The sequence below is a fragment of the Phyllostomus discolor genome, chromosome 7, assembly GCF_004126475.2.
Source record: "Phyllostomus discolor isolate MPI-MPIP mPhyDis1 chromosome 7, mPhyDis1.pri.v3, whole genome shotgun sequence".
Lineage (NCBI taxonomy): Eukaryota > Metazoa > Chordata > Mammalia > Chiroptera > Phyllostomidae > Phyllostomus > Phyllostomus discolor.
In genome coordinates, this window is record NC_040909.2 from 100,178,548 (window position 1) to 100,194,005 (window position 15,458).

At 39.5% G+C, this 15,458-nt stretch overlaps 1 protein-coding gene across 5 annotated transcripts in view; it reads right to left on the reverse strand.

Annotated features, from left to right (window-relative positions):
* PDE7A (phosphodiesterase 7A) overlaps window positions 1-15,458 on the reverse strand; it is a 114,624-nt gene that overhangs the window by 4,642 nt on the left and 94,524 nt on the right. For 4 of the 5 annotated variants that reach the window (XR_004904367.1, XM_036031164.1, XM_028533624.2 and 1 more), the window contains 7 exons: window positions 13,099-13,194; window positions 10,433-10,533; window positions 7,145-7,276; window positions 6,838-6,929; window positions 3,825-3,969; window positions 3,203-3,299; window positions 2,471-2,551 (listed from right to left, as the gene is read on the reverse strand). Coding sequence is in view for 4 of the 5 variants with exons in the window: in XM_036031164.1 (XP_035887057.1) it covers window positions 2,471-2,551; window positions 3,203-3,299; window positions 3,825-3,969; window positions 6,838-6,929; window positions 7,145-7,276; window positions 10,433-10,533; window positions 13,099-13,194 (744 nt within the window). In the remaining variant the exon portion in view is untranslated. The remainder of the gene's footprint in view (window positions 1-2,470; window positions 2,552-3,202; window positions 3,300-3,824; window positions 3,970-6,837; window positions 6,930-7,144; window positions 7,277-10,432; window positions 10,534-13,098; window positions 13,195-15,458) is intronic. The other variant, XM_036031165.1, reaches the window with a different exon arrangement.

A 15,458-nucleotide genomic window follows, 5' to 3' on the forward strand; every position in this document is an offset into this window, starting at 1 on the left:
TATCATTAGGGCAGTCGAACGCAGCAGCTCCTTGGAAGCCATCCCCACACCAATGCCAGGCTGGACCAGCCACCCAAGTCCTGGCTTTTCTAGGTGCCACAACTAAAGCATGAGTGGCTGGAGTTTTGTACCCAAATGCAGAACCTCATTATCGCTGTTTCATGTGACTCCTCTTATTTGATTCTCCCACTGTTCCTGCCTCTAACATCTAACAAATTAACTATCACTTCTGGCTCTATGTTAACCTAAAATGTCTTTTAGGTCTTAGGTACCTGACAAAATAAATAGGCTGGGGCCATGGTCAGAGCCGCACAGCACCCGCTGCAGGGGAGGGGCTCCAACGGCTGCCCGACGCCCTGTGGATCCGCTGAGCCACACCAGCCCCTGAGCCTGAGCTCCCCACCACAGGTCCCAGCGCCTGGCCAACCGCCTCGCTCTTACCAATGTGTGATGCTCTTGTTCAACAAAACTAGTACTCCCATCAAAGAAGGAAAATGTTAATTAAACATGACTTTGCCCTGGCAGAGCAGCTCAGTTGGTTAGAATGGTGTCCGTTATGCCAAGGTTGCAGGTCCCATCACTGCTCTGGGCACATACAAGTACAACCAATGAATGAATAAATAAGAACAACAACAAACTCCTCCTCCCGAGTCTCCGAAGGAGAAACTCCAAGTCTCTCCTTCCCTTCTTTAAAAAAATGAATCAATAAACATGACCCCTACTTACTCTGCTGGCTCTGAGTAATCACTGCTCAGCAAGACGATATTCTAACCATTGCATGATTTGCCCTAGAAACAGAACCCTTCCAACTCCCTTTTACCTGTGATTTGATATCAGAAAGACCAACACCTGTTAACTGTAACTGGACAAACTATCTGATAAAGAGAATACCAGCAGTACTTGGTTGTGAGGATCAGTAGATGCAACTATTATCATGGCCTTCTGATAATCCATTCTAGAACTTTCCAACACTGACAAGACACACAGACTGAGGTGAACAGTTTAAGGCATCTAGCTTCTAGATTTCCATTTTAAATACTGCAATTTAAAAAAAACCTCACTTGCAAGTCCTCCCATTAATCTAGGGAGCAATTTGCTCAGGCAAAGACATTTAAAGTAGCTGGAATGAGTTTACTACGCTTTCACCAAGCTTCAATTCCCTTTTGTCTATACTTAATCTGTTCTTTGACACTTGAAGATCAGGGCAGAGTACCTCTACGTCACGTCTTATCCTTCTGTGAACCTCAGCAGCTTTCCCGGCCAGTCTAGGGAGATCCCGGTCCCTCGAACCGTTTCTACAGGTCTGTGTCACCCTCTCCCCGTCTGACATTTCCCCGTGCACCCCTCTGCAGTCAGGGCAGTGACCACCCCTGTCTTCCACATGCATTTCTTTTTGCGATTACAGTAAGAATTCTGTTTCTGAATTTCTGAACCTACAGCACAGGCCTCTTTTCAGAGTATTATGCCACAGTATTGTACTACCTTCTGAATTTCTAGAACTTCATCTTTCTGGAGTTTGTGTGCACATCTCGCTATGTTCCATCCAATTCTCAAAGGTTCTGCTCAACACCAGCTACAAAAATAACAGTCATCCCTCGATTCCTTGCCAAGTCACTCCCCACTGTCCCCCACTTTACACTCAAGCCCCCACACACTCAGCCCTTGTCAGTGTTTCCTGGGCTCTTCTGCAACAAGCTGCACAGCCTCCCATCACAGCAACTTCATTATGCTTTCTCTCCCTGGTACAGTTCACTCAACCAGTGGTTCTCAAGTGCCTGCTGCTCCCAGGCGCAGCACTGACTTCAGGGATACATCTCTGGGGCCAGAAGGGACCTTGGAGCCAGGAGAGGACTAAGTGCCTGGAGAGAGTGGAAGGTGGCTTCGGGAGGGCATGACAAGCAAAAGGAGTCTACGAGGCAGAAGGGGAGGACTGGCGAGGCACAGAGGGTGAAGGAGCAGCGCGGACTTGCAGAATGCCGACGGGTCCCAAGCTGCTCCAGGTAAATGAGGGCAAATTGCTGGGGAGACAATTCGAGGCCAGACAATTCAAGAGGCCTGTGCAAGATGTGCAGGAGTCACACTCAGCAAAGAGTCGGCAATAAGAGTAAACAACAGTGGAAACTGGTCTTCATACACATTCATGCTCAGTGGTCACTTTTTCATGTTAAAATGGCAGTCCTAGAATTATGCATAGAAGCTCCCACATAGGGAAATACTGTTCAGTTTTACCACAAAAACAAAGTCACTGTTACATGCTCTGAAAGAATTATGCTTTTTACGACCTAAAGTCAAATGAGAGTAAATTGTAAGAACTAAAAAAAGGAAAAACAAGGTTAAAATTTTTAATTCCTTAAAAAATAGAAATGAGCATAATTTTAATACTTTATATTTCAAATGTATAATCCCTCTTTCTCGACAAAGTTGAAATCAGTGGCATGTTGTTAGTCAGGCTGTATGTACGTATAGTTACCAATCTGGATGTTGGCAATAGACTCAGTCTGACGATCACAAAACGGACTCACACCCAGCTGATACTTCTTCTCTATATCTCCTGGGCGTAAAAACACAGAGAGACAGAACTATTAATGTGGAACATACCTATTGGTTAAGTATATAATCAAAGTCTTCATCTTACCTGTAGACTCCTTAGGAAAAAGGTACCATATTTAATTCTCATGAGAGGAAAGCTTCTAAATTAGTTCTTTAAGTTATTCACACACAGAAAAAGCTGCCAAGCTGATATCCTATTTTAAATGGAGGAGGTGGAAAACTTTTACTAGGTGTTTTACCTCAATACCGTGAGCATTTTAATTTAAATCTTAAAAAGGAAGGTGCACAAAATGAAGATCCTTGGCTCCTGGCTTTAAGTCACAAAAACGTCTTAGGTGTTTGTGTGGCCATGCCCCCCACACAGGACAAGGAGGGCAAGGTCAGGGAAATCCTTCTAGTCAGCTGAATGTCCCAGCTGATCCATGTCTATTCATAAATGCGTGCACACACACCTGATGATTTCAAGAAACCTCTAATTTTCAAAACAGATGCTCAATTATACATCACTGGATATGTGCACATCTACGGTAAACTGCCACTAAAGACATCAATATCTAACACTAGACTCCTATAAATGTGTGAGTTACTCTATTCATATGATGCTTAAAATATGAATTGGGCAGATTAATTGGCACTCAATTCTGGAACTTGCCTTGATGGAAGAATTCCTCGGTTACTTTTTCACTCCACTGCTTGCTCAATTCCCAGGTCCGACAGGGGTTACAAATATCAGCACATTTCAAAGCCATCTAGCAAGCAAAATATTAAAATTGTTTTAAGAAAAAAAGTAAAATTTCAGTGGTACTAAGTTTAAATCTACTTTAACAGTGGCAAAAAGAATACCTTTTTAAAAAAGAAAATGATGCAACGGAAAATTCATTTTTTATATTAATTTCATGATTCTATTAGGTCTACCATTTCTCCAGAAATGCCGCAAGACTGGAAACCTGATTATATAGCTTAGCACAAGTCCTGGATTAACCATAATGCTACAAAGAAATAAACCAATTCTATCATTTTTTTAGATGTGGGAATTTAACTAAAATAAAATGCTGTTAGTTGATGGCACCCTAATCTTGCAAAAACTGTTTTTGTTAGAAATCTCAAGTGTGAATAATGCAAAAGCAACAGCGTTCTCCTCAGGGGTGGGCTCTCCCTCAGGAAGGAGACCCTAGCTTTCTCAAGGTTTAGCCACTCCCATCACTACACTAGAGTATTTCATTTTTATCCTATTAGTCACATAAAATTTACCCTAGAAATAGAACCCATTTTACCTGCAAAACCAAATGCCTATGTCTGGCATCTTCCAGGCATAAGTCACCTCTATCCAAATGGGACCTGAACAATGACAGATACTCGTTTTGGCGACTGATGTCTGTGGCAAGTATCAAAGCACCTATCTGAGTCTCCATTTGTTTCCTGGAGTTGGAAAAATATAGAAAATACAAGACTTTCAATTAAGCAGTTACTTTTTTATTTTTTTCTTAAACTTAACATTCAGAAGCTTCATAGAGCCCTAATAGTTCTTCAAGCTATTCACACACAGAAAAAGCTGCCAAGCTGATATCCTATTTTAAATGGAAGAGGTGGAAGAACTAATATATTCTAACTGCCATTCAACTTTTAATCACAAAAAATTAATTTTAAAGAATGTGTCAAAAAAAAAAACCCTCTAAAAGAATCAAAACTAAAACCAAGAAAGTTTGTAGAAAAATACCAATACACAAACATCCCAAAAAGCACTTTTATTGCCCTGGTCAGAGTGGCTCAGTTGGTTGGATTATCTATCATCCTGTACACCAAAAGACTGCAGGTTCGGTCCCTGGTCAGGATGCATATCTAGGTTATAGGTTCAGTCCCTAGTCAGGGCCCATGAGTCGGGCACACGATCACTGTTTCTCTCCCTGTCTCTCTCCTTCCCCTTGTCTCTAAAATCAATAAGCATGTCCTCAGGTGAAGGTAAGAGTGCCTTTATTTTTCTAGCCAAAGTGTAATTATTTGTCTAAAATAAAAAATACATAAAATTGGTATATTTTTGAGAAAATTCTTTGCTGGGATGTGTTGGGGGTAAACAAACTTTGCTTTCCTTTTTGGTGCCTGAGATCTGAAAGGTAGAAGGAAGTTTCAAATGGAGGAAAAAGAGCCAATGACTGATTCCTGTAGACGTTTTGACTAAGATGCCTTATTAAATCCTGATAAAATTCCACCAAATGGTTAAGAAAGTTTAGATTCAAATATATATAGTCCAACAGTTGTATATGGCTGTATATGTAGTTTAATAGTTGTACAGAGTTGTATACGTATATTTAAGAACCAATCAACTATCGAAATGACTACCCAAATTTTCTGGAAGGTAAAAGGTGAGGCATGCTTATATAAATAAAAAATACATGATATTTAAAAAAAACTGTCTCAAGACAAGTAAGAGAAATAAACCTAAAAAAAAAAAAAATCCCTGCCTTTTGTTCCAGTGGGCCACAGAAAACATTATCTTCATACAATGATGGGTAAAGAGCTGTCAATATGTTAAAAGGCTCCCAATATTGAACATTTCAGGAAAAACATAAAACAAAAGAATGCTGTTATATAGTGTTCCTTATTTTCAGTTTTTACTTATATTAAATCAGAGAATTTAACAGGGTTAATCATCAAATGCAAAACATGATAAAAAGGGAATAACATAGCCAACATTTTTTAAAAGATTTTATTTATTTATTTTTAGAGAGAGGAGAAGGGAAGGAGAAAGAGAGGGAGAGAAACATCAATGTGTGGTTGCCTCTCGCACCCCACTACTGGGGACCTGGCCTGCAACCCAGGCATGTGCCCTGACTGGGAATTGAACCAGTGACGCTTTGGTTCAAAGGCCAGCGCTCAATCCACTGAGCTACACCAGCCAGGGCCAAAGCTAATGTTTTAATCTATGTTAATCAAGGACAAGATAATGTCTATGTACAAACACCGTATGGCTTAAGCAATTTTTATATTTGTACTCAGTAAGAAATAAGTTTACTTAACAGAAGTATTGTCATGACCTCAAATGGTATCCATGAATACAGATTTTTAAAAAATAAAAAAAGTCCTGCTTTTTTCTTATGGTCATTACACAAAACACTTAAATTTTCAACTCATGAATGGGGAAAAAGGAGAAAACCATGATAGTAACTTAAATTTTAATACCCAAACATATTTAGTTTTTATTTATTGATTCAAGAGAGACAGAGAGAGAAACATCGATTTGTTGTTCCACTTACTTATGCATTCACTGATTGATTCTTTTAACTACCCTGACCAGAGCTCGAACCCACAACCTTGGTGTATCTGGACAACCTTCTAACCACTGAGCTATCTGGCAGGACCACCCAAACATTTTTTTATTCCTCACCTTTTTTCTAGAATTACTTGGTTTATGTAACCATTTTCATGGTTTTCTTAAGTGCATCTTCTCTCTGTGAGACATTCATTATTAAAACCTCTGTTTATGGACAGTGGACTCATTTATATTAATGCTTTTTATTAGGCTTTCAAGTGGCCTGCTTAACCATAAATGATCTACTCCACAAAATTAGTATTTTCTCTTCTTTCCTGGAGCTCCAGAAGGGACTTCAGAACTATGCTATCAAGGATACAAAGCATTATTTTTACTTATCAGTTTTGAAACTTTGTAAAATAGATTTTTGTTTTGTTTTTTAAATATGTTTATTGATTTTAGAGAGAGAGAGAGAGAGAGAGAGACAGAGACATCGATGTGAGATAGAAACAGCCATTGGCTGCCTCCCATAAATGCCCTGGCCAGGGATTAGATCCATAACCTTTAGGTGTATGGGATGACACTCCAACTAACTGAGCCACAACGGCAAGGGCCCAAGACAGGCTTTTTAATGCATCTGTTTATTATAGAGCATGTTTACTTTCTATTCCATTTATACCTAGAACTTAAGGTTTTATTCAAATTAGCATAAAATGGAAATATGTAATACTATTTATATAATAAGCAGCAAACTGTGACCGAACCATTGTGTATTTGGAGTGAATTTAACAGTACTCAAATCTATAGGGTGATCTTTCATAATAATTCACTAAAAAATATACTACTAACTGTATTGTAGAATAGGTTTAAATCACTAAAATTTTGATGTTAATTTGTAAAATAAAATAATTTACCCATTGAATTTAAAACTGAAAATTGTGGAACACCCAAACATCATAACTTTAAAACTTTACAAAATTGTTTTGTCAACTTAATTTTCATAGTTCACAGCAAATTAAATTTGTCTGGATCCAACCTACCTGCTTTCTAATGACATATGTGAGAATAAACCAGATTCTCTCAATAATCCCACTGCGGATCTCCAGTGGTGATTTTCCAGTACTGAGGTATTCTACCAAAAAAAAAAAAAGGAGAGAAAAAGCATATCTGAATTACTAATGGTAATAAATCTCTTTTTTGAACATAAAGAATTATTTGAGAGTAATATTAATCTGGTTAAAATTCTAACATTCACTGAGAATTTGTTAACCATTTTCACTTCTTAAAAACATGAAACATTTTTAGGAATGAAAGAATATTAAACTGTGATGATAAAGCTGCACTAACCTTGTATAAAGTTGCCAAGTAATGGTTAGTTTTAATAAGGAAAGGTTGATTAACACCTGGATGATCCAGATCATGAGTTGCAGCTGCAATTAAGCTCAGCAAGACATCCCAAGGAGTCACAGAGTTGGCAAGCTAAAATTGACGAAAGGATAATTAATCACACACATATTTGAAATCAACTCTATCCCATGACAATAGCTTTGAATTAGTCCCAAATGGCAGTGTTGACAGTGCTTCCCATGTTGTGTTTTCAGACTGTTCATTAAGGCCACCAAGCCCCTGCCGGACTGCCCTCATCACGGCACTGGGGGTGGGCTCGATGTGACAGTGGCCCTGCCCACAGGAGTTTACAGAGCTCATCCTTGCCCTGCTTCATTCCAAACAAGCTTAGGTACAAGGGCAGTTAAAGTATAAGCCACCTTTTTGAGAAAGATAGTTGTAAAACAATAAACACAGGTTCATGTATTTTTATTTATCCCTAGCCATTACCAAACAGAGAAGACCTATGAGATTTAAAAATGTGTTTTATTACAATAAGAGCACTTAACATGAGATCTACCCTTTTAACAAATTTTTAAGCGTGCAATACAGCAGAAGACCTACAAGTGAGGGTGTTTATTTATCACAAATTGTTTATTGGATTTCAGTTAAGAATCTAAAATGCAAGGTTATTTCTGAGGTCCTAATGTTTAAGGAGGCTACTGAATAATCAGACAGCAGAAATCTATGTCGAGTCTAATAAAATCCTCTCCCAGTGGATGTGTACGTGCAGAACAGTGTACACAATGTATTCACGTCAGAAAAACCAATGTTAATTATACCTTTTACTCCCAATAATCATTATTACTTTTACTTGGATAAGAAATGATCACCTTGACAGATCTATCGCCTGCTTTTCATAAGTCACTTCTCGTTTCCTGGCCAGCTTCTTCTCATCTTCTGAGGCCCAACTCCACTGACTTCCCGCTTACCCCCTGTTCTCGGCCTGTAGCCCCTTCCCCAGCAACATCTGTGTTCCTACTGCACTCCACAGGTCTGGCCATAAAAAAGTCGGGAGAATATGCTTTTACTTAGGTCACATTCGGTCAATGCTCTCTGAACTTGTATGGTCCTGTGCCCTAGCAGTAAAAAGAAATGTGAGCATATATCACCTGTATCAGTACACTTACAGATTGTGATATTGAACTAACATACATTGCACATGAACAAATGTGAAAATTGAAAAATTTTTAAATGAGATAAATAAATTTAGATTCAAATTTTAGTATTTTCTTTCTATGCCAGAATGAATCTTTTTCCATCCCATGTATCAAGGTTATCTTAGTCTGGAAAAAAACAAAAATGAAAGAACCACTGCCTAAGGGCTTGAATGCCCTGGAAAACTGTGAGCTTCCTGAAAGCATAGAATATTTATTATTTATATTTGTATTGCCCATAAGTGGTATATGGAGAAGCTCAATGAATGCGGGGAAGTTGGTGAAGAAAGTAATTTCCTCTTCAGGATTTGTGAAGTATTTAAAAAATAGATTTTTAAAGCACTGCTAACTGCTCAAGAGGACAGAGACATACGGTATGAGCACGATGCACATGAAGCAAGCTCCCCTCCCCAACATGGAAACGTGTGGGCATGGCTGTAGAGATGTTTATTAAGCAATACACGAAAGTGTCATATTCTTATGAAAACTAAAACAGAGGGGATGTGGCAGAAGAACAGACATGTACCATCCTGGGAGAATCCAATAATCTAGAATTAGACTTTAAAAAGAAATTCATGTATGATCACGTGTGACATCAAACAATCTTAGATTGAAGTGAATTATTAAACACAGAAACATGAAAAGAAACAAATGAATTGTTAAAAGTTCTATGAAGGGAAAAGTAAGTTCTAAAGTTGATTTCTCTCCTATACTTCAGATTCTTTTACCCAACTCTCTGCTCGACAGACATCCACACGGATATCGCACAAATACATTTCACTCCACATATTCAGAACGGAAGTCACCATCTCTGCCAGCCCTGCTCGCAAACTTGCTCCTTTTCCTGCACTCTCTCACACAAGACTTCCGCCTTCTACTCAACTGCCCAAGGCAGTCTTCATTGACTCCTGCTTCATTCCCCAAAGGCACTGGGACACCGTATCCTAGTAATTCCGATCCCCAAGAGATCTTACAAACCATCTACCTTCCTCCTTCCCCAAAAGTGTTTGCCTTGCTTAGGGCACCAATGCTCTCTCAAGGAGCGCTGAAACAGCTCCAGACTGGTATTCACATTCCTGCTCTTGCCTGAAAAGTAAGTGTTGACTTTTATACAACAGCCAAAATGGTTTTCCCTTCTGTGGCTCCCTCTTCATGCTCTGAGCTGACTGGCCTGTCCCCATCCTCAAGAGCTTAGTGTAAGGGCCACATATCCTAACAGTGCTCGACGTTCCACTACCTGGCCCTCGAGTGGCCTTGCCCGCCTGGTCTCTCAGCAGTCACCCATTCTCCAGGTGTGCACTTATGAAGTCTGTCCAGAAAAAGTCCAGCCACTGTTAATGTAATGAAATTGGTTTGCGCAACATCAATGTAAGCTGGCAGCCAAGGAGAGTGGACTGGAATGCGTCAGTGGGGCATAGATGCCATTGGGTGAGCATGTGTACTGTGTGGCAGTCACATTCGAAATGACTGAGCGAGTAGAGCAACAAATCTGCATCAAATTTTGTGTTAGTGTGAACATCCCTCCCAGAAACTATATGGATGATTCAGAAGGCTGCAGCTATGGGCAACTGGTGATTGGCAGGTTCATCATGACAATGTGCCTGCTCACACCTCACATCTCATGCAGAATTTCTTGGCAAAACATCAAATCACCCAGGTGACTCAGCCCCTCTACAGCCCAGACTTGGCACCTGCAACTTCTGGCTTTTCCCACAACTAAAATCACCTTTCAAAGGGAAGAGATTTCAGACCCTCGTCGAGACTCAGGAAAACACGATGGGGCAGCTGATGGAGATTTGGAGAACTGTGAAAGGTCCCAAGGTGTGTACTTTGAAGGGGACTGAAGCTTCATCCTATCTACAATGTTTCTTGTCTCTTCTTTAATTAATGTTTTTATTTTTTCATATTACATGGCTGGATACCTTCTGGACAGATCTGGTCTGTCCATTGGGAACATGATCCAGCTAGATCGCTTTCTTGTGAAGGAAACTTCTGATTTTTAGCCAAATCACTAACTTAGGGAAAAGTATTTAAAAGCAAAGCAAAGAAACTTTCTTAGGATTTTTGCCTGCTGTAAATGTCCACACCTCACCTTAGGTTCTCTTAGGTAACAGTGCATGGCCTGAGTGACGTCTGCAGCGTGCACGGCATTGTGGTACGGGTTCTGACTGTGGTAGTCTTCTTGAATCATCACTGCAACACAGGGAAAGACCCCCAGTTATATTGTGAATGGGAGGCATGTGCAAGCACAAAACCTGATAACCACGAGTTCTCCACTTACACTTTTCAGGCAGCTATCAGCTAACTACTACTGTTCAGATTCAGAGAGAGATGGGGATCACCTCATAACTCACACATGTGACTAAAGAATCAGTACCACTTTCATTCACAACTTGTTTGAAACTTTTAAATGAGAAGGTATCCATGTCAAAATTATAAAATAATTTTTCTCTTTTAAAATGTGAATCTATTAAACTGAGAGAACAACAGAGTCTCTTAGTTAATACAAACAGTATATTCACGCAACAAATATTTATTGTGCCAGGTACTGTTCTTGTGGTACTAGAATTTCATCAGTGAACAAAAATATTTATGATGCAAAAACAGCTTAAGTATTAGGGTACACACAAAAATGATCTATGCGCACATCATCAGTGATATAAGTTCTGGATCTGGAATTCATTTTTCAGTTTGTAGGGATGGATCTTGTGTTAACCTTTTCTTTTTCCACTTAGTGTCTGTTACGCCATCATGAAAAAGTAGACCAGGATTAGAGGTGGGGCTGTCTGTGGCCCCAAACTGCAGCACAAGCTAAAACTAGTGATCTCTACCTAACACGAGCCAACCCCAAGGCAGTAAACTACCATCCACTGGTGATAGGAAAAGGGATTTGAAATTCTTTATTTACTTTGATCTCATTATTTAAAACAACCTTTTATATACCCTTGTAATATCTAGTTTTTATGTTTTATAATTAATATATGGTAATATATTATTAGTACAGTATTACAGCCACACAATTTATAAATAAATGTGCATTAAAAGTTTCTCAAAACCACCCTGGCTGGTGTGGCTCAGTACATTGAGTGCTGGCCTGCAAACTAAAGGGTTGCAAGTTCCATTCCCAGTCAGGGCACATGAGAGGCAAGCACACACTGATATTTCTCTCCCTCTCTTTCTTCCTCCCTTCCCCTCTCTAAAAAATAAATAAATTTTTAAAAAAAGTTTCCCAAAACTGCTAGGTAATAAATTTATTTTAGTTTGGCACTTAATGGAAAAAGAAAACACCATTTTTCTTTAAAAAAGAAAGAAAGAATCCTCATGCTACCAATTTCTGTCTAACATATTTCTTTCAGTGAAAAACTTCAACTTTTCTCCTAGCAGAACAGTCTTAAATAAATATCACCCTCCACATTTACACATATTCAAAATAATCTTTTAAGTTTACTGTCAAAATAGGAGACCTAAGTGCATCCTACCCAGTCTTTTAAAGTTTTAGCCTTTGAAAATTTACAAAAGGGCAGATATTGAGTCCTCTTTGTCAGAGAGCCGTGGCCGATGTAAGAGCCTGACAGCAAAGCCATCGCAGTTCTTCACCACGCCCTCCGCCCAGGGCTCTGAGCCTTCGCAGCAGCTTCCCACCCTCAGCTGCCGTTCATTTCCACCTGACTGACTTGTTCTGGACAGAGCAGGTTGGAAGTGTGGGGGGGCCAGTGATGAGCTCAGGGCTCCAGGGGTCTGGGCTCACCAGCTCTCTCTAGGAAACTGGCCACTGCTCTTCGAACAAACTCAGCTTACAAGGGGGAGACCCATAAAAAACCAAGATTATCTTCTGGAAGGAGGATACCTTGTAGTACAGGCTTCTCACAGTAGGTGAGTGCTCCAGGAACCCATCTGAATCAGTGTACCAGCTGGCTTTGCTGTGAAAAGTTGTGTTTGGCTCCAGTGAATTTTCTTTGAAGACTCAACGTGTTCGCCCATTTCACGATGGGTGGTTTACAAGCACACCTGCCCACACTGTGGCTGCACTGAGTTTTCAGCAGTTTTCGACCAAAAACCACAGGACCCCAGTGTCCCACCTTCCCTGTTCAACCAATCTCGCTCCAAGTGACTATTGTTTTTTTGTTTCCCTGGATGAAAAAAGTTCTCAAAAGGAATTATTTTGCTAAAATGGAAGAGGTGAAACAAAAAAAAATGGCAGAAGCACTAAGAGGCGTCAAAATTGATGAGTTCAAAAACTGTTTTGAGCCATGGAAAAAAGCCTCGATAGGTGTATTGTATCAAATGGAACATACTTTGAAGACTGCTGAAGTTTAAAAACATGTAAGAATACACAACTTTTTATAAATAAATTCTAGGGTTTTTTTGTGTCCCCTCTCGTATTTTAAAGTAAACAACTATTTCTTTCGTCTTCAGTGTGAATCTAATGGTGCCAAACTCCTCTGCATTCTTGTAATTTAATAGGAGACCATGCAGGGTTGAGCCCAGTGTTCCAGGTGTGGTCCTAGCCAAGGTCCCAGTGAGGCAAGGCCCGCAAAGCCCCTGTGCAACAAGCTGGCTGTCAACTGCAGGTACACCAATGAGTTCAGCCAGAAGCAGCAGGTGACAGCCCCACAGACTCAGGAGCTGAATGAATGCATGTTGTTTTAAGCCATTAAATCTGGAGTGGTTTGTTTTAGAGCAGTAGCTCACGGATACCAAATTTTTGAAGGTTCTTGTATAAATCTTACTACTGCTAAATGGGTTAGAATCACTTACCTAAAAATCTACGAAGTTTCATCATATCTAAATGGAAGTACTCAATTAATCCATGAAGATTAAATAAATGAAAGGTTAAACTTACTAGACTATTTCCTAAAAAAAAAAAGACAGAGAGACAGAGATTAGCAGCTAACATGACTGCATTATTTTTCCAAACGTGGGTTCTGAATATACTAATCCCTACTTTTTGTCTAAAATCTACATCTTATTAGATCATTTATGAACTTCAAATAACACACTTTTTTTCCATTTTAAGAAAAAACATTTTTGTTGTTTCATTTTTCTACAACCAAATAACTGGACAATAAACATTTTTTAAAAGACTTACTTGTTTAAAAAAAGACACCAAAACAATTAGAATCAATAGAAAACTTTGAAAATTGCCCCACACCAAGTTTAAGTCAACTTCCCAAAGCACCTTAAACATGGCTGCATTTAACCACTTCCTAAACACCCCCTCTCTCACCCTTCACCCTGGTTTAGCAGAACAGGAACCTCCCAGAGCAGGGTGCCTCGGCTGCAGCCTTGTTAGGTGGAGGCTGTTTATTCTAAGCACAGGCCAGTAGGAGGGATCAATGAGCTCCTCCCTCAAGATCAGAACTCTGAACTGCATCCTGCCTGTCCCATAGTTGCAGCAGAAAATCTGAGAGTTGCTGGAAGGGAAGGGGCGAGGACAACCACAAAACCAGGCAGAATTCTATCACTGTAAATTTATAGACAATACTACCTAGCAATCTTACTATGTTTTTCTAGTGAAATGGTTCTTTCCCTTTTCAAAATGCCCATTTTCAAGCTTTCTCTATCCAAACTTTCAACATACCCACATTCTATTCAATCCTCATCCTCAACAGCCTCACACTTCACAGAAAAATATTCAAGCCCTCAAATTCCCCTTTCTTTCAAAAGCCAGTTCCTCTCCCTCTCCACAGCTCCTCAGGAGCCTCCCTTGGCCCATCACATACAGCTACCAAGGTCCCACCACCACCCGAAGTCCCAATGAATCAAAATATCCCTCCCACCTCCCCATCCCTATATAGTCCCAATAAGATCAGCCCTCAGACCTGCTCCAGATTCTCTTATCTTTGAAACAGCGAGGAATCTCCAACTCTCCTGGCCCCCTCCAGTTGCCCCCTCTATGCTCCTACACAGGAGAGTTTTCTGGAAGCATTGCTACATGCAATGGGGATTGATTACCTTCCTCCTCAACTTCCACTCCTTTGTCACTAAGAACTGGGGTCACATCAAGCACAGAAACTGAATTTGAAAAACCTACCATTTCTATAATATTTAGTTTTTCTTTCCAAGACACAGCTCTCTCCATTTTTTATACCTTACATTCTCTATCCCAACCTTCTGAAGATTTCCCACATGCTACAATATTTTAACAATTAAACAGACTCTGTGTTTTAAGGGGTATGATCTCACAATACCACCAATGTCTGGATAATGACAACAATATAAACATGGTCCTGGCAGTCTCTTAAACAATCCGTGATTCTTACAAAAGTGAGTAAAAGACTTAACTAGTCCCACAATGAAAATTTTTAGCAATATTTATGAAGAATTAGAAAGGACTATTGGGGTAAACTCATTACCTAAAACTGCCCAAACAACTGTCAACAGAAGCCCATGGCTGAGGAAAAAAGTAAATCAGAAGAACATTTGCACGGGCAACGCTGTAAAGGATATGGCTACCCCAAAGAGATTCTTTTTAAAAACTACCAGACATACATATCACCTTCAAGAAGGGGGAAAATTCAAATCTTTATTTTTATGAAATTAAATGTTAAAATGCATTCAAATCCTAATAACACTACCATACCAACATGAGCCAATGTGATTTGGAAACATTTGTGAAAGAATGAGCTGTATTTCTGTTATTACTGTTGTAACAACCAACTTTTCTTTGGGCATATTCATGAATTATTTCAGAATGCATATTCAAACACACTATCCAATTAAAAAGTGGGCAGATCATCTGAACATTTTTCCATCTGACATACAAATACCCAATAGGTACATGAAAAGATGTTCAACATCACTAATCATCAGGGATGCAAATCACAATGAGATATCAGCTCACACCAGTTAGAATGGCGATGATCCAAAGGACAAGAAATAAGTATTGATGAGAACGTGAAGGAAAGGGTACCCTTGGACACTGTTTTGGAAATGTAAATTGGTGCAGCCACTATGAAGAACAGTAGGAAGGTGCCTTAAAAATTAAAAATAGAATTACCATTAGATTCAACAATCCCACTTCTGGTTATTTATCTGAAGAAATTCAAAACACTAAATTTGAAAAGATATAGGTACCTCAATGCTCACTGTGGCATTATTTACAATAGTCAAGATAG